General features: G+C 39.9%; 1 protein-coding gene and 1 pseudogene across 1 annotated transcript; both read left to right on the plus strand.

The window, feature by feature from the left end:
• The first annotated feature begins 14,640 nt into the window (after nucleotides 1-14,640).
• Nucleotides 14,641-15,423, plus strand: LOC112649072 (60S ribosomal protein L7a-like; annotated as a pseudogene).
• Nucleotides 15,424-16,566: 1,143 nt separating this feature from the next.
• LOC112649539 (coiled-coil domain-containing protein 169-like) lies at nucleotides 16,567-17,469 on the plus strand. Its single transcript, XM_035711518.2, has one exon. The coding sequence runs from the start codon at nucleotides 16,692-16,694 to the stop codon at nucleotides 17,334-17,336; it is 645 nt and encodes a 214-aa protein (XP_035567411.1). The 5' UTR covers nucleotides 16,567-16,691; the 3' UTR covers nucleotides 17,337-17,469.
• Nucleotides 17,470-26,423: the final 8,954 nt, after the last annotated feature.

Consider the following 26,423-nt stretch of genomic DNA (forward strand, 5'->3'; position numbering starts at 1 on the left):
TTTTTTTTTTTAAAGTATTTATTTATTTATTTATTTTAAAGATTTTATTTATTTATTCATGATAGTCACACAGAGGGAGACAGAGAGGCAGAGACACAGGCAGAGGGAGAAGCAGGCTCCATGCACCGGGAGCCCGACGTGGGATTCGATCCCGGGTCTCCAGGATCATGCCCCGGGCCAAAGGCAGGCGCCAAACCGCTGCGCCACCCAGGGATCCCTTTTTTTAAGTATTTATTTTAGAGAGGGAGAGAGATCGTGGGGTAGGGACAGGGGCAGAGAGAGAGAGAATCTCAAGCAGACTCTGTGTGAGCATGCAGACCAACTCAGGACTTGATCTAAGGACCCTGAGATCATGACCTAAGCCAAAACCAAGATTCAGATGCTTCACTGACTGCACCATCCAGGCGTCCCTAGAGAGATTCTTTTAAACATTAACCCAGACCTTCCACCCAAAGCTTATCCAATGGCTTCCCATCTGTGAAATAATAGGAAAAATATATATATTGGTCTCTGCTCCCCAGTTCATGTGTGGCACAGAGCTAAAACCCTTGTAAATTCCTAAGTGGTAAGAGTACTACAGCATGTTTAGCTCTAATGTTTGGTCTTTGACCCTGATTCCTGACATAGGGCTCCTGAAACCCTTGTAATTTCCTGGAAGATAGAAGCATCTTTTGTTCTAATGAAGCAACTCTAAGTGGGCTCTTGGATGATTACTGGATGGGGGCTGGTCACCAGCAAGATCAAACCATGATTAGAAGCTTGGAATTTTCAGCCCCATCTTCATCAAGAGAAGGGAGAAGAGCTGGAAATGGAGTTAATGATTGATCATGCCTACAAGATGAAACCTCCAAAAAAGTCCCAGAAGTATGGGATTCGGAGAGCTTCCTGGTTGGTGAACACATCCATATGCCAGGAGGCTGACACACTCCAGCTCCATAAGGACAGGAGCTCCTACACTCGGGACCCTCCCAGATCCTGCCCTATGTAGACATGTCATCTCTTTCTGGCTGTTCATCTGTATCCTTTAGGGTATCCTTTAATAACCTTAGATCAACCTAAGTTAAGTGTCTCCCTGAGTTCCATGAGCTGCTGTAACAAACTAACCAAACCCCAGGAGAGGGTCATGGGAACCTCAGATTTATAAGGAGTCAGTCTGAAGCACAGGTGACAACCTGAACTTGCCACCGGCATCTGCAGTGGGATGGGGGGAACCATCTTGTGGGATTGAGTCCTTAACCTGTGGGACCTACTGCTATCTCCAGGTAGATATTGTCAGAATTGAATTAAATTGTAGGACACCCAGCTGGTATGACAGAAAATTCCTTGTTATAGGGGGGAAAAAACCCACACACCTGGTGTCAAAAGTGTTGCAAATGTGACAGTAGAGTGAGAGTAAAGGAGACATACAGGAGGGAAGAAGGAGACTTTTCTAACACATCATCTCCCTCAGAACAAAAGCCAAAGTCATTACAAGGGCTCACTAGATCTTATACAATCATTTGTCTCACCATCTCCCAACCCCTGCATGTCCTGCTACTCCCCCTTGTTCATTCTGCACCAGCCCCAGTGGTCTCCTTGCTGTTACTTGAACATGTCCGCGATCTTAGTACTGGCTGCACTTTCCACCTAGAATGATCTTTCCCCAGATAGATGCATGACTTGCTCTCTCACCTCCTTCAGAAGGTCCTTACTTAAATGTCCCCTTCTCAGAGAACTTTTCCCTGGCTACACTATTTGAACTTGCAGCAGCCCCCCCACAAAATCTCCCTATCTCTTTTCTCTGCTTTCTTTTTCTCCCATAGCACTTAGTGTCTTTTAACATACTACATATCTTAACTATGTATTTACAGTGTCTTTTTTTTATGATAGTCACACACACACACAGAGAGAGAGAGAGAGAGAGAGAGGCAGAGACATAGGCAGAGGGAGAAGCAGGCTCCATGCACCGGGAGCCCGACGTGGGATTCGATCCCGGGTCTCCAGGATCGCACCCTGGGCCAAAGGCAGGCGCCAAACCGCTGCGCCACCCAGGGATCTCTTTACAGTGTCTTTTAACATACTACATATCTTTTTTAAAAGATTTTATTTATTCATGAGAGACAGAGAGAGAGAGACAGAGAGAGGGAGAAGGAGAGAGAGGCAGAGACACAGGCAGAGGGAGAAGCAGGCTCCATGCGGGGAGCCTGACATAGGACTCGATCCCGTCTCCAGGATTGGGCCCTGGGCTGAAGGAGGCGCTAAACCGCTGAGCCACCCAGGCTGCCCACATACTACATATCTTAACTATGTATTTACAGTGTATTGTTGCTCTCCCCCACTAGAATGTGAACTTAATAAGAGCAGAGACTTTTGTGTTTTGTTCACCACTTTATCCCTAGTGCTGAGAACAGTGACTGGCACATAGTAGGTGCTTATTAAAGGCTAAACTGCAGAGGTGCCTGGTGTCTCAATTAGTTAAACATCTGCCTTCGGCTCAAGTCATGATCTCAGGTCCTGGGATCGAGCCCTGTGTTGGGTTCTCTATTCAGCAGGAAGTCTGCTAGCCCTTCTCCTGCTTATGCATTCTCTCTCTCTCTCTCTCTCTCTCTCTCTCTCTCTCTCTCTCTTCTCTCCTTCTCTCAAATAAATAGAAACCTTTTTTAAAAGGGGCTAAGTTAAAAAAAAAAAAACAAAAAAAAATAAAAAAATAAAAGGGGCTAAGTTAAAAAAATAAAAATAAAAATAAAAAGGGCTAAGTTGCATCCCCTCAAAATTCATATGTTCAAGTCCCAATATTACAGAATGTAACTGTATTTGGAGATTGGAAGTTCTATAAAGAGGTGATTGAGTTGAAATGAGACCATTGGCATGGTCCAGAATGACTGGTATTCTTAGAAGAAGGGGAAGAGACACCAGGGGTACAGATACAGAGGGACAATCACATAAAGAGGCAGCAAGAGGGTGGCCATCCACAAGTCACGGAGAAAGGCCTGGAATGGAACCTTCCCAGATGGTCCTCAGAGAAAACCAAACCTGCCACTATCTTCATCTTGGACCTCCAGCCTCTAGAGGTCCAGAACTGTGAAAGAATCAATTTCTGGGGACGTCTGGGTGGCTCAGCGGTTGAGCATCTGCCTTTGGCTCAGGGCGTGATCCCAGAGTCCTGGGATCGAGTCCTACATAGGGTTTCCTCCAGGGAGCCTGCTTCTCCCTCTGCCTGTGTCTCTGCCTCTCTCTGTGTGTCTCTCATGAATAAATAAATAAAATCTTTAAAAAAAAAAGAATCAATTTCTGCTGTTTAAGCCTCCCAGGCTGTGCTATTTTGTTATGGCAGCCCTAGCAAACAGAGAGCTCAGTGAATATGTGGTTTGAATGAATGGATGAACAGGTAGGTGGGTACAGCAGGAACATTAGAAAAACTCAAACCAGAAACAGCTTAAAAGTGGTGGACCTCAGGGATGGGAATACAGGTGAGGAGGAGTGGGGCAGGAGATAGTTTCTTTTTATTATAAGTCCTTTGGCTTTATTGAATTTTTATCTATATGAATGTATTATTTCAGTAGATATTCTTAAATGTTGATTTTTAAAAAGGGATTTTACAGAACAAAAGAATATAGGTTCATGAGGCTTAATATTACTGGTTCTCAATCCAGAGCAATTTTGCCCTCCAAGGACATCTGGCAATGCCTAGACCTTTCAGATTCTTAAACTGGGGGAGAGTGCTACCAGCATCAGTTTGGTCAAGGCTGGGGACACTGCTAAATATATTACGGTGCGCAGTACAGCACCCCACAAAATGTCAATAGTGGTGAGATTGAGAAATCCTTTTACATAATTGTGTGGATGATTGTGCCATAACAAGCTGTTAAGGAAAGTTATGGCTATTTAGTAAATAGAATTAACCTCTGAGAAGAATATAATATAGGAGAACGACACTACAATCCATTCTTTGGTGCCTTTGTCAGAGAAATATTCTGGACTGCATGATAGTTCTAATGGCAGAGCTAGGAACATGGGAGGCACAGTAAAGATAGGAGGACTGACTTCTGTCCGTAGGTCTTTATCCAAACCTTCAATACAGACAAATGTAAATGGCCATTCATCCCACATTTCCTCACTCTCACCTCACTGCCTCTCCCTGCCATTCTAATTCATCCCCTCTGCTCTCTATAAATCAATATTCAACACTCTTTTTTTTCTGTTATCCCAGACTCCAATTCCAAGATCTGCACCAGACCACAGCTCATGCTGGAATGCCTTTTCTGCACCTTCCAGCCAAGATTTCTTTCTTCTTTTACCTCTCTCATAAAATCTCCACTCCCTGGAAAAGAGGGAATAATTCCTCACAGGTTCCATCTTGTATAAAAACAGAACCCCTTCCTTGTTCAAAAACCTACCAAAAGCACCTACTTTCCCCCACACACCACTAAGTAAATAATATCTAATATATGGGTTTATTAGGTGTTTTGATTGTTGTATATTCATGATAAATGTGTCTGTGGTAGTGTTGTCCAGTTAGAGGTGGTGTAGACAAATGTCTGGTGATCTGCTTTGGGAATATGTTTTCCAAGGGGAGGGGTATGAGAAGAATCAAGGGCAGTCACTGTTCCATGCTATTGGTCAGAATATTAATTTTGACCTCAAAGAGCAACATTTTCATGTTGCCAGGTACTAAGAGCCTGCTAGGGAAGGGGAAAGATCCTGTTCCAGAAACAGGGCACTATGGAACATCTGTAGAAGGAAGCACAAGAGACTGGTAACAGTGGTTGCCCTCAGAGGTCAAAACTGGAGAACTTAGAGATAAAGGTGGGAGAGAAACCTCTAATTTTCAGTGTATATCCTTTCATAGCTTTGGAATTTTGTTCCATGTGTATTTATTAGCTTAAAAATTAATCAATTTTTGGGATGCCTGGATGGCTCAGCGGTTAAGCTCTGCTTTCACAATCAGGGCGTGATTCTGGAGTTCAGGGATCGAGTCCCATATGGGGCTCCCTGAGGAGAGCCTGCTTCTCCCTCTGCCTATGTCTCTGCCTCTCTCTCTCTCTCTCTCATGAATATATAAATAAAATCTTTTTAAAAATTAATCAATTTTTATGTCATTATACTGCACAAAACTATAGTATTTGTATCTCAAGTCAAACTTCTACCCAGCTACAAATGGATATGAAAATATCATGTTTTTTTATACTCAGAACTGAGGTATTAAATATATATCCTGGCAATCTGTTAGACTTTGAATCACACACTGAGAAAAAGACTAAAAAGAAATTATCTGCAATGATATGCTCCTTATTGATATGATTGTCTTTAAATGGCATGGAAACAGGCAGAAGAAAATGGACCTAAACTAAACTGTTCATATACTTCCCTAAAGCAATACTTATAAAAATAATTGGAAGTCTGAAAAAATGCAGCGAAAAAATTTTATTTACATTTTAATATAATATATAATTGATTCACCAGGAGCTTTATTTAAGTGCTCTGTGTTCTAGATGACAAGAGAAGACCATTTTATCTAGGAATAAATAGTTCTTTGCCTTGTTTTATTTTGGATGCAATAATGATGAATACCAAATCCCTTGGGATGAAAAAAATGCTTTATCAATAACTCCACTTCCTCAAATTTCCCTCATTTCTCCAGTGCCTAAATATCAAATGTCATAAGCTTAAACAAAACAAAGATATGGAAATGTCCCTTGTTCAGCCTGAGCCTCTTGTATGAAGATATGCTCCTTTTTTAAAAATATTTTTAAAATTCATTTATTCATGAGAGACAGAGAGAGAGAGAGAGAGAGGCAGAGACACAGGCAGAGGGAGAAGCAAACTCCATTCAGGGAGCCCGATGTGGGGCTAGATCCGGGGACCCCGGGACCACACCCTGAGCCAAAGGCAGACACTCAAACGCTGATCCACCCAGGCGTCCATACACCTTTTTTTTTTTTTTTAACCTGACCTGTAAGGCCCTTCTGAACTTGAGGAAGTCTACCAGACCTCTGGCCATCCAAGGTAAAGGGTCATCATTCTGGTATACCTCCCCCTGGCTACTCCAGGAAACTGACTTTAGTTCCCACTAATGAACCTCATCCTACTGACACCTCCTATCACATTTTGCTTCTAATCTATGAATTAATTTGCACAGCAGGTGAGCTGGAAACTAATTTTCAAAAGGTGACATGAGCATGTTTTAAAAATGTGCTTCTTAACCCCTCTTATAAATGATGAAGGAATCAGGCAGGCTAAGCTGAATCAGCTAAACGAGGCAATCTACCAACCTGGAGATACTCGGTATATTTCTTTCCCTATACCCTGTGTGTATCTGTTCTGGGTTGAATAGACATCCCATTGGTTATTATATTTATCTGTGGAAATTTGATCTCTGTTATTCTAAAATTAGAAAGTCATCTCTTCACCCTTACAAAGTCTGTGTCTATCTGATGACAGCTTTATTGGTTGTGAATGTATACTGATACATTTGTCTGTTAAGACTGCCATAACAAAATACATAGATTGAGTAGCTTAAACACAGAAATTGATTTTCTCACAGTTCTGGAGGCTAGAAGTCCCAGATCAAGGTGCCAGCCAGTTCAGTTCCTGGTGAGGGCTCTCTTCCACCCTTATGACCTCACTTAACCTTTATTACCTAGTTATAGGCTCTATCTCCAATACAGTCACATTGGGGGTTAAGGCTTCAGCATATGAACAGAGTGGAGGAATTCAGTTCATAACAACTGAATTCACAGTAAAACGGACTGTTTCATATTTTAGTGAATTATCAGGTTATCAAAGATATACGCAGAAGCATGTATCTACCCACATAGATACAAACATTATTTGTAGAATTAGTGGGGATGGTGCATAGAATGTATTTGAGGGAGGAGGAAGAAGGGTGTTAGGGAGGAATGGAAAAAATCAGCTGCTTGGAAAGGAAAGGAGAAACAGCCAAACTCTACAAGGGTGGTCTCTAACCAGGGGAGTGTTAAGTTTTTAGTGTAATCTTGCACCAAAGCAAACAAATTCCACAGAATTGAATAGGATTCTTTGAATCCCCACTCCTCCTAATGTGCACAAAGTCAAAGCTCTGCCAGGCAGGCTGGAATATGAACATTGGCCTAACCTGTCCCATCCTGATTTCAAGCTGGAGAATGGCAACTATGTCCCTTTTACTCACTGTCTACACTATTGCTGGGCAAAGAAGCATTTAAATGTTTTTGATGGTGATGATTATGGAGAAAAATGGAATATAAATGGCTACTGGCAAGTTTCATCGAAACAACTTTTATAACCCCATTATTAAAGAGATGAATATCTTCATATTCCTAAATAAGAGGTAATCACATGTCTAAAGCCTCTTTGCCCCTCACTTATTTTCTTAAAATGCTATTCTCATTTATTCTCAATCTTTTCTCCCGGGTGTGCATTAGTTACTATGGAAACATTGGGATACCATAGTTTGAGCATATCAACATTCCCACATTCTATTAGAATATGAAACCAATTTATACTGTGGTATTGGAGAGAGAGTTCTCACTCAGAGTTATAAATGAATGCAAGACAAAATGAAATGCATGGCACTGCCACACAAATACAAGCCCCACTTAGCACCACCAAATGGGCAAGGCTCATCATATCTGCCCACTCCATGTATCAGAATCCTGACTGTAGTTATCAATGTAATTGTCTTAGTCTGTTCATGCTGCTGTAACAAAATACCATAAAAGGGGTTGGCGGGGGCTTATAAACAACAAACAGTTATTTTTCACAGTTCTGAAGGCTGGGAAGTTCAAACTCACATATTTGATGTCTAGTGAGAAACTGCTTCCTAGACAGTCAACATCTTCTCACCGTGCCCTCACATGATAGAAGCAGCAAGGGAGCTCTATGGGTCTCTTTTATAAGAACACTAATCTTATACATGAAGATTCCATTCTCATAACCTAACAACCTCCCAAAGGCCCCATCTACTAATATCATCACTTTAGGGGGTAAATTTCAACAGATGAATCTGGGGGGGGGGCAAAAACATTCAATCTATAGCAGAGGTCTACCAAGTAAAGACATTTATCCATTAAGAACATCAGCACGGGTTCTTTGTTCTTTTTGCTGTAATTGTCATTTATTCATAAACAATTTATTTGTGTCATTTCCACTTCAATCCAAAAGCTTTTAGGCTAGTCATTTTAAATTTCAAAGTGGCCAGATTTTTTTGCTGTAGTTTTATTGTTAATTTCTCATTTTTAATTTCATTGTGGTAAGAATCTACACATGTGTGTACCAACTACACATCTCGACCACAATGTGCCACATACAACTAAAACTGAATGTATCATCTTCTCTCTTGAACTCGATGCTCCTCCATATTCTTTATCTCAGTTGCAATACCACATCCACCCAATCACTCAAGCAAGAAAATCTGCAAGTCAGCTTCGCCTCCTCTCTCTCTTATTCATTAAATTGGATCAACCACCAAGCCCTACAAATTTTACCTCCTAAAAACCCTTCAAATTTCTCCCCTCCTCTATATTTCTTGACATCTACTAGTTAATGCTATGAGACATAAGGATTAAGTTTACTTCCACCACTCAGATCTCCCATACATCCCTTCCAATATAGTTTTAACATTAATTTTATTTCCTTGAATGGTTGTCTTTTTCGCTTTTTTAAAAGAGTTTCTTTCTTTCTTTCTTTCTTTCTTTCTTTCTTTCTTTCTTTCTGCTGAGCATGGAACCCAATGTGGGGTTCCATCCAACGACCCTGAGATCAGGACCCAAGCTGGGATCAAGAGTCAGCCTCTCAACCAACTGAGCCACCAAGGCGCCCCTCCTTTTCACTTTAAATAATATGCATAAACTTACATTTCCTGTTTGATCAACCATAGGTAGTTTCTCCTAACTGCCCATTTTGTAAGATGAAGACATTAGTATTCCATATTTCCCTCTCCCTCTTCCCACACCTACCTCCCAACTTACTTCTGCTTCTCCACATCTGTTTTCACACTTATCTGTGCCATCATCTTTTTTAAAAAATATTTTATTTATTTATTCATGAGAGACACAAAGAGAGGCAGAGACATAGGCAGAGGGAGAAGCAGGCTCCCTGCAGGGAGCCAGATGTGGGACTTGATCCTGGGACCCCAGAATCACGACCTGAGTCAAAGGCAGACACTCAACCACTGAGCCACCCAGGTGCACCCTGTGCCAACATTTTATCAAACTCCCTACTTGGTCTTCCTAGTCTCATTCTCAGCCCCTCTTAACTCTTCACATAATAGCCAGAGTGGGGGCAGCCCGGGTGGCTCAGCGGTTTAATGCAGCCTTTGGCTCGGGGCATGATCCTGGAGACCTGGGATTGAGTCCCACATCAGGCTCCATGCATGGAGCCTGCTTCTCCCTCTGCCTGTGTCTCTGCCTCTCTCTGTGTGTGTGTCTCTCATGAATAAATAAATAAAATCTTTTTAAAAATAGCCAGAGTGATCATTTATAAACACAAATCAATCTCTACTTTTGTCAATGACAGACTAGCTTGTTTCAGATTAACCACTCCATTGAGAGCAACTCCAAAAGCTGAACACATAAAAACATTTTTAGTTACATTGAAGGGTCATCAAGGCAACAAGAAATTGAGACAGGCCAAGATTCTGGAAGAGAGAGGGAGGAGGAGAGAGGAGAGATGTGAACAAGCTATCTGGCTGCATTTTTACTTTTAAGCCATTTGGTCATTTGAAAGCTGTAGAATTATAAGCTAAGAACCTTAGCAAAAAACAAAGCAGAAAATAGTGCCTGAGAGCTAAGAAGCTGAGAAAAGCTTTCAGAAGTCTAATGAAACTGAGAAGGGAAAATGGAGTTGAGTGGCCATGAAGGAGAAGCTCTGGTAAATACCACAGAATTTCAGCTGAATCCCCCAAAGGGCCACAACCCAGAAGTAAGAGAATGGGAAAAAGATCAGCTCTCATAAAGATGGAAGCCCAGTACCAATCTCTAATCAGATTAAGGTGATGTATCCCTATCCTGAGTGCTTGTCAGAGTAAAAAGTAAACCCCCTCTGGAGGAAGATAGCATCAACCAGCACCTCAAATTATCTCTTTAACTTTTTATATGTGGTCCAACATTCAATCACTAGTCATAAAGCATGCAAAAAGGTAACCACTGGCCGAAAAGCAAGAGAAAATAGGGACAGAACACCTGGGTGGCTCAGTCAGTTAAGCATCTGACTCTTGATCTCATCTCAGGTCTTGATCTCTGGGTCATGAGTTCAAGCCCTGCATTGGGCTCTATGCCTAGCATGGAGCCTACTGGGAAAAAAGAAAGAAAAGGAAATCAGGAGAAAAATAGACAATAGATACAGAGCCACAGAAAACCCAGATACCACAGTTCTCAGACATAGACTTTAAAATAAATGTAATTAATACATTCATGAAATTAAATGACATAATGGAGAATCACAGCTATAGAAGATTAATTGCCTATAGAAGAATTAAGAAAAATTGGGAGCCAGATTTCCCCCTTTTAACCTAGTAAGAGGGCTTGGGAGCAGCAGCAGCCTGATTACTATAATAAATTGCCATAGACTGGGAGGCTTAAATAACAGAAATTTATTTCTCATAGTTCTGAAGGTTGGGAATCTATGATCAGGACACCAGCATGGTCAAGTTCTGGTGAGAAGCTCTTCCTGGTTTGCAGATGGCCACCTTCTCATGGTACCCTTGTATCTCCTCTTTCTTATAAGGGTACTGATCTTCCATCCTCATGACCTTATCTAAACCCAATTATCTCCTAAAGGCCTCATCTCCAAATACCAACACATTGGGAATTAGAGCTCCAACATATGAATTTTGTGGGGATACAAACATTCAGTCCAGGGTGCCTGGGTGGCTCAGTGGTTGAGCATCTGCCTTTGGTCCAGGTCGTGATCCCGGGGTCCTGGGATCGAGTCCTATATTGGGCTCCCTGTGGGGAGACTGCTCCTCCCTCTGCCTGTGTCTCTGCCTCTCTCTGTGTCTCTCATGAATAAATAAATAAAATCTTAAAAAAAAACATTCAGTCCATAACAACTTTAATGACAGTGAGCAAACCCAGTGCCCAGATCTTGGTTTCTAAATACTAACCTCCATTAAAAGGAACCAGGGATCCTTGGAAAAAAGATTAATCCTAGGACGGGGGCACAGAAAGTATAAGACGAGCCTGAACCTTCTTTTTGTCCCTAAAAGTAAAGAAGTGCTCAAAGAGTAATGGGGGAAATATCAAAAGGACACAGAAGCCAACCTAAAAGGGCTCCATTGGCCAAATTAGACCATCATAGTAAATGATAGTAATAGATTAAGACCTATTAAATAAAGTAGGAAGTCATGAGTGCATAATAAAATGAATGAATAGGGATCCCTGGGTGGCACAGCGGTTTAGCGCCTGCCTTTGGCCCAGGGCGCGATCCTGGAGACCCGGGATCGAATCCCACATCGGGCTCCTGGTGCATGGAGCCTGCTTCTCCCTCTGCCTATGTCTCTGCCTCTCTCTCTCTCTCTGTGACTATCATAAATAAATAAAAATTTAAAAAAATAAAAATTAAATGAATGAATGAAAAGTTTGATGAGGAACTGGGGATAGATATAGATATACAGTTATACAGATATACAGTTTCAAAGAACCTGTCCACAAAATACTTAATATTTGTGAAGGCAAAAAGAATCACCCTACAGTCGAGAAGCCTGGAAGACATCAACTTAATGCAATGAAAGAACAAAGCATCACTTCTGTGGTTTCCTGCCAAAAACTTATAAACCAAATATAATCATGAGGAAATATCAGATAAACACAAGTTTATCTTGTTGTGGGACATTTTACAAAATAACTGGGGCATAATCTTTAAGTGTCAAAGTAATGAAGTCAAGGAAAAACAGAGCAACTACTGTAGATTGCGGGACACTAAATAGGCATGACAACCAATTGCAATGCTTCATTCTGAATTCGATTCTTTGGCTGTAAAAGATGTTATTGGCAAGTTGGTAAAACTTGAATGGGTATCTGGGTACTGGATAATAGTGATATATCAATGTTAATGTTCTGATTTGATGGTTATATTGTAGTTTTTAAGAGAATTCCCTTTGTTTTTTAGGAAATACACATGAAACTATTTTGAAATGATAGAACATCATGCCAGTTACTTACTCATAACAGGTTCAGGCAAAAAATTCTTCGTAATGTATTTAAAACTTTTCTGTAGGTTTGAGATTGTTTCAAAATATTTTTAATGTCTTATGAAGTTAAAAACATGATGAATTAAAATTTATAACATTAACAGCATACAACAACAGCTCAATTTATAAGGGAATAAATAGAGTTAAAGAATTGAAAGGTTCTTACACTAAGCAGTGGTAAAAGTAGTAACAGTAGGTTCTAGTCAATACTACATGTTGTAATTTTTAGGTTAACAACTAAAAGAAAAACAAAAGAATGTATTACTAGTAAACTAAAAGATGGAAAGTAGAATAATAAAAAATACATCATACTTAGTGGCTCACTTCCAAAGGACAGAGTATGGGAGGGGGAAAACATAGTAACTTTACAGTGAAGTAACCTGGCAGACACCGTCTTTTTTTTTAAGATTTTATTTATTTATTCATGAGAGAGACACAGAGGGAGAGAGAGGCAGAGACACAGTCAGAGGGAGAAGCGGGCTCCATGCAGGGAGCCAGACGCGGGACTCGATCCCGGGACTGCGTATCACGCCCCGGGCTGAAGGCAGGAGCCAAACCGCTAAGCCACCCAGGAATCCCCCCAGACACCATCTTAATCAAGGTTAATAGGACCAATGATAAGTCATGTTGATAGCATGTACCCTCCAATATGATGCGATGAGAAAGGCACTTCATCTCTGGGATACACTCTCTCAAAACCCAATAATCTAATCCAACCATGGGAAAACATCAGACAAACTCAAATTGAAGGACATTCTACAAAATGCCTGGTCAATCTTGCTCAAATCCTGTTAAGGTCATGAAATACAAAGACTAAGAAACTGTCACAAATCAGAGGAGACTATAGGGACACGACAACTAAAGGCAATGTGGTAGTACAGACTGGATCCTGAAGCAGACTATTTGGACTCTTGAAATCCAAATAACATCTGAAGTTCAGTTAATAAAGATGGAGAAATGTTCGTTTCCTAATTACAACAAATGAGAACATCCCAGAAAATTGAAATTAGGAGAAATTGGACCTGAGTGTGAGGTTTACAGGAACTTTCTGTATTACCTTTGCAACTTTTCTGTAAATCTAAAAATATTTCAAAAAAGAAAGTTTATATAAAACAAACTTCATAAATCCAAAAGTAGACAAGAAAGGAACAAAAGAAAAGAACAGGTATAATAAAGATGCCAGAAATAAACCTAGATATGTCAATAATTACATTAAATATTATTAAAGTTCCAATTAAAGAAATGGTCCAGGAGTGCCTACCTGGCTCAGTCAGTAGAGCATGCAACTCTTTTTTTTTAATATTTTATTTATTCATTCATGAGAGACACAGAGAGAGAGGCGGAGACACAGGCAGGGAGAGAAACAGGCTCCATGCAGGGAGCCCAATGTGGGACTTGATCCCGGGACTCCAGGATCACGCCCTGAGCTGAAGACAGACGCCCAACCACCAAACCACCCAGGCATCCCAGAGCACACAACTCTTGATCTCTAGGTTGTGAGTTGAAGCCCCACATTTGATGTAGAGCTTACTAAGAAAGAAAGAAAGAAAGAAAGAAAGAAAGAAAGAAAGAAAGAAAGAAGAAAGAAAGAAGAAAGAAAGAAAGACAGACATAGTCCAACTATATGAAAAAATCAACCATATATTGCTTGTGAGAGCTACATTTTAAGTGTAAGAATACAAAATGGTTAAAAATAAGCAACATATGGCAAAACAACACATCATGCAAGCAATAATAAAAATATATCAGGAGAGGGACTCCTGGGTGGTGGCTCAGTCACTTAAACATCTGCTTTCGGCTGGGGTCATGAGTTGGGCTCCCTGCGCAGCTGGGGGCCTGCTTCTCCCTCTCCCTCTGCTCCTCCCTCTCTCTCTTGCTCTCTCTCTAATAAATAAATAAAAATCATGCTCATGCATATTCTCCCTCTCTCTCTCTTTCTTTCTCTCTCTCTCTCTCATAAATAAATAGAAATCTTTAAAAAATATGTCAGGATAGCTATATGAATATTAGACAGAATAGACTTTATATTCTGGAGGATCTGGAAGGCTGTGTGCATACAAAGGGCTGCACACATGCTCACGGGAGATCAGAGATGGCTGACCTTAGGCCCTATACAAGCAAAGAGTATAAACCAGAGAAGACTTGTAAACTGCCTGAACTTAGAATGAGTATACCAACACATGCACAGATTCCCTAGGAAAAAGGTGGAAACCTTGCTGGCTCAAAGTATTTAAGCAAAATCTTTGACAAATAATTGACTAATCATTAAGTTATGATGACCCAAGGGTGAAACCTAGATGGCTAGGCTTAAAAATAAGAACAAGATTTTTTTTAAAAAACTGAGCAAAGATTCCAGTTGTCACATACTACAGGGGAGATGCACACTAGAAAATTAGTCCAAGCATTATCTCTAAGCAAAAACAAAGGAACATAGTGCAACACAAAAAATCAAAATAGCTCTCCAGCCATCCAAGATGCTGAAAGGAAAGAAGGCTAAATGGAAGAAGATGGCCCCAGCCTCTGCTGTTATGAATAAGAAGGAGGTCAAGAAGGTGGTCAATTTCCTATTTGAGAAAAGTCCCAAGGATTTTGGCATCGGACAGGACATCCAGTGCAAAAGGGACCTTGCCTACTTTGTCAAATGGCCCTACTACATCTGGCTGCAGCAACAAAGGGCTCTTCTCTATAAACATCTAAAAGTGCCTCCCACAATTAACCAGTTCACCCAGGCCTTGAACGTCAGCTACTCAACTGCTTAAGCTAGCCCACAAACACAGATCAGAGACAAAGAAGGAGAAGAAGCAGAGATTGTTGGCCCAGACTGAGAAGAAAGCTGCCAGCAAAGGGGATGTCCCCACTAAGAGGCTGCCTGTCTTTGAGCTGAGGTTAATACTGTCACCACCTTGGTGGAAACAAGAAGGTCCAGCTGGTAATGACTGCACATGATGTGGATCCCACTGAGCTGACTGTCTGCCTGCCCTGTGTCGTAAGACAGGGGTTCCCTACTGCATTATCAAGGGGGAGGCCAGGCTGCGGCATCTGGTCCACAGGAAGACCTACACCACTGTCACTTTCACACAGTATAACTTAGAAAACAAAAGAGCTCTGGTTAAGCTGGTGGAAGCCATCAGGACCAATTATAATGACAGATACAAGAAAATCCACCGCCACTGGGGAGGCATCGTCCAAATTCGATGACTCTCATTGCCAAGTTACAAAAGGCAAAGGCTAAATAACTGGCCACCAAACTGAGCTGAGTGGATGCTGTTGAATTTTCTGTACATAAAAGTAATAAAAAGTTTTAAATAAATAAACAAATAAATAAATAAAACAAAGAAAAAAGTATAGCCTATACACAAGGGGAAAAGCCTGTATAATATATATAAATTATAAGCCTGTATAATATATATATATATTTTTTGCCTGTATAATATATAAATTGTCCGCAGCAGGGCCTCCATGATAGTATTAGTACATAAAGACTTCAAATAAGCTATTGATAATATGTCCAAAGAGCTAAAAGAAACCACGTTTAAAAAATTAAAGGAATGCATGATGACAATGGCTCATCACATAGGGAACATTAATAAAGAGATATTAATTATAAAAAATAAATGAATAGGGACACCTGGGTAGCTCAGGGGTTGAGTGTCTGCCTTTAACTCAGGGTGTGATCCCGGAGTCCTGGGATCAAGTCCCACACCAGGCTTCCTGCATGGAGACTGCTTCTCCTTCTGCCTGTGTCTCTGCCTCTCTCTGTATGTCTCTCATGAATAAATAAATAAAATCTTTTTTAAAAGAAATGAATAAAAATTCTAGAGTTAAAAGGTACAATAATTGAAATGAAAAAATTCACTCAAGGGGTTCAACAGCAGATTTGAACTGACAGAAGAAAGAATCCGTGAACCCAAAGGTAGATCAATAGAGCCTATCCAGTCTAAAGAACAACATGTGAAAAGAATGAAGAAAACTGCAGAACCTCGAAGAGAGAGACCTGAGAGACTCCATCAAACACAACACATATGCATAATGGGAGTCCCAGAAAAGAAGAGGAAGGAATAGGAGTATAAGTATTTGAAGCAATGAGTGAAAACTTCACAAATTTGATGAAAAACGTTAATCTACACATCCAAGTTGATTTTCTACATCCAACCTACATCCAAGATCAATGAATTCTGAGTAGAACAAATTCAAAGATATTTATAGCTAGAGAGGTAGAGGTCATCAAACTGTTGAAAGCCAAAGAGAAAATCTGAAAATAGCAAGAGGAAAATCACATGTGATATACAAATGAACCACAATGAAATTAACAACTGACTTGTCATCAGAAACAATGGAGAAAAAAGGTAGTATTATGACATATTCAAAGTGCTGGGGAAGAAACTGTCAAGAATTCTAGGAGGCAGGTCACCATGGCAACAGTTCATGACAACACTTTCTTCTCCCAAGTTTCTGGGTGTCCCTTCAGGTCTTCTATTGTAAGCTGTGCTGAGGGGAAGGTGTGGAAGGTCTTTGACCTGACACCATGGGAGACAGAAGAGAGGACAACTTTGAAGATATGAGCATTGACTGCCTTAAACTGGAGTTATTGGAAGAAATCTATATGAGAGATTTAGTACAGCTTTCAATACTTGAAATAAGACACAAGATAGCGGAACTAGAAGCCAAACCCAATACTGACAATGAAGGTAGTGAATGGAAAACTCGTTATGAGGCACAACTTGAACTAAATAATCATCTAGAAAAGCAAATTGCTACGCTCAAAGAGAAAATGGAAAAAATCCATGGAAATCCTTCAGATAGACTATCTTCTATTCGTGTCTATGAGCGAATGCCAGTGGAATCCTTAAATGCATTACTTAGACAGCTGGAGAAAGAGAAAAGGAGTCTTGAAAATCAAGTGAAAAACTGTGCACTTAGACTGGAACAAGAGTCAAAGGCTTACAACAAAACCAATGATGAACGCCGTACATATCTAGCTGAAATGTCTCAGTTCTCTGGCTCACACCAAGTTTCTAAAAGGCAACAGATGGATCAACTTCAGAAAATAAAAGAGAATCATGTGAAAACAGGAAGATATAATTCAGCTAATCAGAAGATAGTAAATGCCAAGAAGGTACCAGCAAAAAAGATTACAAAACCAAACCATCTTCCAAAACTCAATCCGTGATTACAGAACCGGATAGATTTCTATTTCTTCCCTTTCTTCATAGGTACTCAACTTGTGAAGTTAGCATTCACTGCATTTTTTAGGGAATTAAATAGATTTTTTAAAAGAGCTATTAAAACTTCTTTAGCTCCTCTTCCAGATGTTTGTTCCTTTATCTGCGTGAAAATAATATTTTTAGTAATTTAGTTTCAAAAATTACTCTAGAAAGTAATTTTAGTGACTCTAATATATCTAATAGCAGCATTTGCGATTCTTAAAAAGTCCTAGAGAACCTGAAGGTTGTCATCGTTATACTTGCTTTAAATAATTTCTCCATGATATGCTTTGATAAGTAACATTGCTATTTCATTTGGTTTCTGGTCAGCTGTAATCTTTTTTTTTTTTTTTTTTTGTCAGCTGTAATCTAAAAATGTGAACTTGGGATGCCTGGGTGGCTCAGTCAGTTAGGCATCTGACTCTTGATCTCAGCTCAGGTCTTGATCTCAGAGTTGGGAGCTCAAGCCCGGCTTGGAGCCAACTTTAAAAAATAAATAAATAAAAATAAAAATGTGAGTTCAAAAGATAAATAAAAACTTAAAAAACCTGAGTTCACCAAAATTTTTTCTATTTTAGTCTATATCATGCTCATTTTTTAGCCCAAAGTTTAAACAAAGTGGTAAATCAATGGCATTTAAAATCTGACTTGATAAAAATAAAAAAGTAAAAATGAAAAAGAATAAATTTTGACTTGAAATATCACAGTATTGAGGAAATATACTTCAATCAGGAATCAGCTTGGTTATAGTCCCTACTTTGCCATGAACTTGGGAGATATGGGGAAAGTCCCTTTACCTCATCTATTTCCTGCATCTGTAAAATGACTGAGGCAAACTATGTTACTTCTAAGGTTTCTTACCATTCTAGAAAATCAATATGTATTCAACTACAAGGTCCTGCCACTTAGCACATGGTGAATTAAGTCATGTTTGTGATGTTTATTAGTTTATAGAAATGACCTTATTTTTTGAACCAAACTTGGCAAATGTACACAATACTCAAGTCTAGAAGTGGAGATAGAATGGGGATAGGAGAGAGTTATTTTTTTTTTTTAGGAGAGAGTTCTTTTAGAAAATTGATAAGTTCTCGGGGCGCCTGGGTGGCTCAGTTAGTTAAGCTTCTGCCTTCAGCTCAAGGTCATGATCCCGGAGTCCTGGGATTGAGCCCCACATCGGGCTCTCTACTCAATGGGAGCCTGCTTCCTTCTCTGCCTCTCACCCCACTCATGCTCTCTCTCTCTCTCTCTCTCTCTCTCCTCGCTCTCTCAAATAAATAAATATAAATTGAAAAAAATTAAAGAATAAAATAACTTCTAAAAACAGGAAAATTTATTAAACTCTCCTATTCATTCATATTTCGACTATTTTTGTAACCATCACATAGGTCTTCAATACACACATAATTTATTTGTTCAACTTCATAAGTGTATTTAAATTCCCAGAAATCACCCAATAGTACAGTTTTTAGTTAATGGTGTTCTCACTTTGTATCTGTCACTAAAACCTAAAATCTATTCAGTATCACCAGTAATGAATACCAAATGCATTTCTAAAGCTATATCTATAGTTATTCACTTTCTTTAAGGAGAATGCATAAATTCCATATAGCCAAATAATTCTTTTATAGGACTACAAAATGTAGTGTAGTGAAATATAAAGTCACTTCATATAAATCACTCTACATTGGAGCTGTTTGGAAATATTTTCTCATATTCTTAAGCTAACTATAGATATTGGATACTATGGCTCATATTATCAAATATTAGATTTTAATGTTTTACACTATCTTTCTTAGTATTAGCAACAAATTGATAATCTTAATATTAGTAATAAATATAATCAGAGATCATCACTGAAGAATAAAATAAGGTTTTTTTCTATCTTACAGAGGTAGGCCATTGTAGGGATTGAATTGAAGAACATTTAAAATTATCTCAATTATTGTGATGGCCTATTAATTACCATGGGGATCCCTCACATTTAAGTGTTAGTTCTGCAGGGGCTTCTTTAGAATACATTCCAGATATCAAAATATGTCTGTCTTAAACACAGTGATAGAATGTTGATAGGGTAGTGAAAAGGGAGACTTTTGAAGATCTGTGTTCTTATATCAGTTTTGCCACTTCTAAGCTTCTGACTCTAAGTAAATCACCTTTTATTGCCTCACTTTCATTATATAGAAAGCTGGGAATATTTACCCTAACTACCACCTTGAGATTGCTGTACAGATCAAGAGTTATTTACTAAACATTTATTTATTTACTTCTTTATACTTTATTTCCCTCTGAAGGAGTGCAACTGAATTTAGAGGCATAAAGGCAACATCCACAACATAGAAAATGAAAATAAAAGTTAAATAGTTTTGCAAGTATTTGTGACTAAGAAAAACTCTAGCTTTAAGCTTTCTAACAGCCAGCACAAAGAAGGAATGAGTTACAGAGCTCTCATTATTTTTGCAGATGGAATACACAAGTAGTGAAAAGGTTTTCCCTTGTTCCCTATTTCTAAGCTCTGAATATAATTTGTCATGCAAGGTTTTAAAAGAAAGTGCAATTATTTATTGCAATATTCAGAGCAAAGATGAGAGTTTGGGATCCTTCTTTGTTTAATATTGAAATACTAATATTGAAATATTAATATCAGTAATTTTTAAGTTTAGAATTTGTAAAACAAAAAAGTGATAAAATAATATTATATTTCAAATTTTTAAATGTCTAAATGTATTACAAAATATCAAGAAATACCATTTTAAACACAGATGTTGCTATAATCAAAAAGACAGGTAACAAGTATTAAGGATGTGGATAAATAGGAACCCTCACACACCACTGATAAGGATGTACAACGGCACAGCCATTTTGGAAAACAGTTTGGCAGTTCCTCAAAAGATTAAACACAGAGTTATCATATGACTCAGAATTCCACCCCTACGGATATACCCAAGAAAAATTAAAGCCTATGTCCACATAAAACTTTGTACATGAATATCATGTACATGAATATCATGTACATGAATATCAACCTTGTACATGAATTCATGTACATGAATATCAACAACCTTGTTGTTCTTGTTCTTTTCAAGTTGTTTCTTGTTCTTTTTCAATGTTCAATTCTTATTGTACATGAATATCATGTACATGAATATCAACCCTGTACATGAATTCATGTACATGAATATCAACATTATTCATAATAGCCAAAAAGTGGAGGCAACTCAACTGTCCATCAACTGATAAATGGGTAAACAAAGTGTAGTATATCCAAACAATGGCATATTATTCATCCATAAAAAGAAATGAAGTATTGATATATACTCTGACATGGATGAACTTTGAATATATGTGAGAAGGCAGTCACAAAATACCACATATGGCATAATTCCATTTATATAAAATGTCCAGAGGAGACAAATACATAAAGTCAGAAAGTAGATTAGTAGTGCCTGGGGCTGGTGGAGCCAGAGGGAGGGTAGGTGATGGGGATGTGACTGCAAAGGGTACAGGGTTTCTTTTGTGGGTGATAAAAATGTTCTAATGTTGATGGCACAACTCTAAGTATACTAAAAACCATTGAACACTTTGAGTTAATCGTATATGATTTATATCTCAATAATGCTGTTATTAAAAAAATTATCTTATACCCACCAAAATAACCTTTAAAAAGAATGAAGGCGGGATCCCTGGGTGGCTCAGCGGTTTAGCGCCTGCCTTCCGCCCAGGGCGTGATCCTGGAGTCCCGGGATCCAGTCCCGCGTCGGGCTCCCTGCATGGAGCCTGCTTCTCCCTAGGCCTGTTTCTCTGCCTCTCTCTCTTTGTGTCTCTCATGAATAAATAATAAAATCTTTTTAAAAAGTAAAATGAAATGAAATATGGTGACAACATGGGGATCTCTGGGTGGCTCGGTGGTTTAGTGCCTGCCTTCAGCCCAGGGAGTGATCCTGGAGTCCCAGGATCGAGTCACACGTCGGGATCCCTGCATGGAGCCTGCTTCTCCCTCTGCCTGTGTCTCTGACTGTGTGTGTGTGTGTGTGTGTGTGTGTGTGTGTGTGTGTGTCTCATGAATAAATAAATAAAATTTTTTAAAAAATAAAGAATGAAGGCCCCACAGAAAAAGACATTCCCAGGATCCCTGGGTGGCGCAGCGGTTTGGCACCTGCCTTTGGCCCAGGGCGCGATCCTGGAGACCCGGGATCGAATCCCACATCGGGCTCCCGGTGCATGGAGCCTGCTTCTCCCTCTGCCTGTGTCTCTGCCTCTCTCTCTCTCTGTGTGTGACTATCAGAAAGAAAGAAAGAAAGAAAGAAAGAAAGAAAGAAAGAAAGAAAGAAAGAAAGAAAGAAAGAAAGAAAGAAAAAGAAAGAAAAAGACATTCCCAGTGCAGGGGAGAAGCTCAGGAGAACTAATTACTATCAGATCTGCCTTACAAGAAATTAAAAAAAAAAAGGAAGTTCATCAGGCTGAAGAGAAATTGTAACTTGAATCCACACAAAGAAATAGAGCATCAATAAAGGTAATTACATAGGAAAACATAAAATACAATGTAAACATATTTTTCTTTACTTCTCACAACTGATTTAAAAGCCATCTGCATAAAACAATAATTATTAAAATATTGGCAGGTTTAGAATATATAAAGTGTAACAAATATGATAATAGCACAAAGGAAGAGAGAGGAAAGGGAGCAATATTAAAGCATTTCTGTACACTACCGGAAATAAGTTAGGATTAATGTGAAGTATATTGTTTTCGGTTAAAATGTATATTGTAATCCCCAGATCGACCACTAAGAAAATAATTCAACAAATAGAGTAAATAAAGGGAAATAAGATGGCACACTAGAAAACATCTATTTAATGCAAAAGTAGGCAGGAGGAAGAAATAGAGAAGAAAAAATACATGAGACATAGGAAATAGCAAAATGACAGTTAAAATTACATTTATATTATAATCAATAATTATATGAAATGTAAATGAAATAAGCATTAAAATAAAAATAGATGATCAGATAGATTTTAAAATGGTACCTGGGGTGCCCGGGTGGCTCAATCAGTTAAGCATTCGACTCTCAATTTCAGCTCAGGTCTTGATCTCAGGGTCATGAGTTCAGGCCCCACATTGGGTTCCATGCTGGGCTGGGAACTCACTTTGAAAAGGGACCTAACAGTATGCTGTCTAGAGAGACACTTTAGATTCAAGGCACAGATAGTTTGAAAGGATAGAAAATGATATACTGTGCAAACTGTAAGTAACCATAAGAGAGCTGGAACAGCTATCTCAACCCATTAGTCTGCTATTGCTGTGTAACAAATGGCCACAAATTTAGGAGCTTGAAAGAATAACCATTTATTAGTTTACAGTTCTGCAGGTCATAAGACCAGGCAAGTTCTCTGCTTAAGGACTCAAAAAGCAAAAATCAAAGTATTGGACAGGCTGGTTTCTTATCTAGAATCCCTAAGGAATAATCTGCTTCTAAACTAACTAACTAACTACAGCATCTGTTTCCAAGTTCAAAGAATCTGTTTCCAAGTTCATGTTGTTGGCAGAAATTCCATTCCTGGCAGCCATAAAATTAAGGTCCCCATTTCCTTGATACGTTGTCCCTACTATCTTTAAGCAAGCAACAGAATTTCAAATTCTTCTTGTGCATTGAATCTTTGTCAACTTAATTCAGCAACAGCCGGGGGGGGGGGGGGGGAGTCTTAAAGGGTTCACCTGATTAGGTCAGGCCCACCTAAATAATCTTTGTATAAGATTAACTGACTTGGGGCTTTTCAAATATTTTTTTTATGTTTTAAGCAACCTCTGCGTCTGATGTGGGGCTTTAATTCACTGCCCTAAGATCAAGAGTTGCATGCTCGACCGAGTGAGCCAGCCAGACACCCCTGACTTGGGGCTTTGATTACATCTGGAAAATTGATCATTTCTTAACAATATCCAGATTAGTATCTCAATGAATAAGAAGGGAACAGGAATCTTGTGGGGTCATCTTTAGAATACTGCCTACCACAAGTAATAAATAACAGATAAAATAGACTTTAACACAAATAATGTTAGAGGAAAAAATTACATTTTATTGTGATAAAGAGACTTAGCAATTATAAATACACACCTAACAAAGGAGTTCCAACATAAATGATACAAAAACTGACAGCACTGAAGGGAGAATAGTCTCTAATATCTTACTCTCAATAATTAATAGAACAAGCAGCAATGTCCACAATAGCCAAAGTACAGAAAGATCCCAGACGTCCATTGACAGATGAATGGATAAAGAAGATGATGTAGTGTAGGGACGCCTGGGGTTGAGTGTCTGCCTTTGGCTTAGGGTGTGATCACAGAGTTCCAGGATCAAGTCCCACATCGGGCTTCCTGCATGGAGCCTGCTTCTCTCTCTGCCTATGTCTCTGCCTCTCTCTCTGTGTCTCTCATGAATAAATAAATAAAATCTTTATTAAAAAAAAGATGTGGGAGGAGGGGCAAGACGGCGGAAGAGTAGGGTCGCCAAATCACCTGTCCCCACCAAATTACCTAGAAAACCTTCAAATTATCCTGAAAATCTATGAATTCGGCCTGAGATTTAAAGAGAGAACAGCTGGAATGCTGCAGTGAGAAGAGTTCGCGCTTCTATCAAGGTAGGAAGACGGGGGGGAAAAAAGAAATAAAGAAACAAAAGGCATCCAAGGGGGAGGGGCCCCGCGAGGAGCCGGGCTAAGGCTGGGGCGAGTGTCCCCAGGACAGGAGAGCCCCGTCCCGGAGAAGCAGGAGCTGCACCAACCTTCCCGGGCAGAAAGGGACTCCCAGGGAGTTGGAGCAGGACCCCAGGAGGGCGGGGATGCCCTTGGGCTCCCTGGGACACTAACAGACACCTGCACGCCGGGGAGACTGCGCCGAGCTCCCTAAGGGCTGCAGCGTGCACGGCAGGACCGGGAGCAGCGCGGAGGGGCTCGGGCGGAGGCTCCGCGGAGGGGGCTGCACGGCCGGGAGCGCGAATCCAACAGCGCAGGCCCAGGAGCACTGGGCGCGGAGACACAGCCCAGGATCCAGCCTCCCCCCGGGAAAGGCAGAGGCCGGGAGGGCCCAGGACAGCGAGGACGCTCCTGCCCCGAGCTGAGCAGATCAGCGTCCCTGCCCGGAGCCTCCAGGCCCCTGCAGACGGAGAGCTCTGTAGTTACTGCGGGAGCTGAATCCAGGACTCCAGAGCTGGCCCCGCCATTGGGGTTGTTCCTCCTGGGGCCTCACGGGGTAAACAACCCCCACTGAGCCCTGCACCAGGCAGGGGGCTGAGCAGCTCCCCCAAGTACTAACACCTGAAAATCAGCACAGCAGGCCCCTCCCCCAGAAGACCAAGTAGACGGACAAGTTCCACAGGAAGTCAAGGGACTTAAAGTATACAGAATCAGAAGATACACCCCGTGTTTGGTTTGGTTTTGGGTTTTTTGTTTGTTTGTTTGTTTGTTTGTTTTTTGTTTTTTGTTTTTTTTTGGTTTGGTTTGGGGGTTTTTTTGCTTTTTGATTTGTTTCCTTCCCCCACCCTTTTTCTCCTTTCTTTCTTTTTCTTTCTCTTTTTCTTCTCTTTTTTTTTTCTTCCTTTTTTCTTTTTCTCTTTTCTTTCCTTCTTTCTCTCCTCTTTTTTTCTCCTTTTCCCAATACAACTTGTTTTTGGCCACTCTGCACTGAGCAAAATGACTAGAAGGAAAACCTCACCTCAAAAGAAAGAATCACAAACAGTCCTCTCTCCCACAGAGTTACAAAATCTGGATTACAATTCAGTGTCAGAAAGCCAATTCAGAAGCACTATTATACAGCTACTGGTGGCTCTAGAAAAAAGCATAAAGGACTCAAGAGACTTCATGACTGCAGAATTTAGATCCAATCAGGTAGAAATTAAAAATCAATTGAATGAGATACAATCCAAACTAGGAGTCCTAACGACGAGGGTTAACGAGGTGGAAGAACGAGTGAGTGACCTAGAAGACAAGTTGATGGCAAAGAGGGAAACTGAGGAAAAAAGAGACAAACAATTAAAAGACCATGAGGATAGATTAAGGGAAATAAACGACAGCCTGAGGAAGAAAAACTTACGTTTAATTGGGGTTCCCGAGGGCGCCAAAAGGGACAGAGGGCCAGAATATGTATTTGAACAAATCCTAGCTGAAAACTTTCCTAATCTGGGAAAGGAAACAGGCATTCAATCCAGGAAATAGAGAGATCCCCCCCTAAAATCAATAAAAACCATTCAACACCTCGACATTTAATAGTTAAGCTTGCAAATTCCAAAGATAAAGAGAAGATCCTTAAAACAGCAAGAGACAAGAAATCCCTGACTTTTATGGGGAGGAGTATTAGGTTTAATACTCTCCACAGAGACCTGGCAGGCCAGAAAGGGCTGGCAGGATATATTCAGGATCCTAAATCAGAAGAACATGCAACCAAGAATACTTTATCCAGCAAGTCTCTCATTCAAAATGGAAGGAGAGATAAAGAGCTTCCGAGACAGGCAGGAACTGAAAAAATATGTGACCTCCAAACCAGCTCTGCAAGAAATTTTAAGGGGGACTCTTGAAATTCCCCTTTAAGAAGAAGTTCAGTGGAACAATCCACAAAAACAAGGACTGAATAGATATCATGGTGACACTAAACTCATATCTCTCAATAGTAACTCTGAATGTGAACGGGCTTAATGACCCCATCAAAAGGCGCAGGGTTTCAGACTGGATAAAAAAGCAGGACCCATCTATTTGCTGGTCTACAAGAGACTCATTTTAGACAGAAGGACACCTACAGCCTGAAAATAAAAGGTTGGAGAACCATTTACCATTCAAATAGTCCTCAAAAGAAAGCAGGGGTAGCCATCCTTATATCAGATGAACTAAAATTTACCCTGAAGACTGTAGTGAGAGATGAAGAGGGACACTATATCATACTTAAAGGATCTATCCAACAAGAGGACTTAACAATCCTCAATATATATGCCCCGAATGTGGGAGCTGCCAAATATATAAATCAATTAATAACCAAAGTGAAGAAATACTTAGATAATAATACACTTATAC

This window comes from Canis lupus, chromosome X (assembly GCF_003254725.2).
Source record: "Canis lupus dingo isolate Sandy chromosome X, ASM325472v2, whole genome shotgun sequence".
Classification (NCBI taxonomy): domain Eukaryota; kingdom Metazoa; phylum Chordata; class Mammalia; order Carnivora; family Canidae; genus Canis; species Canis lupus.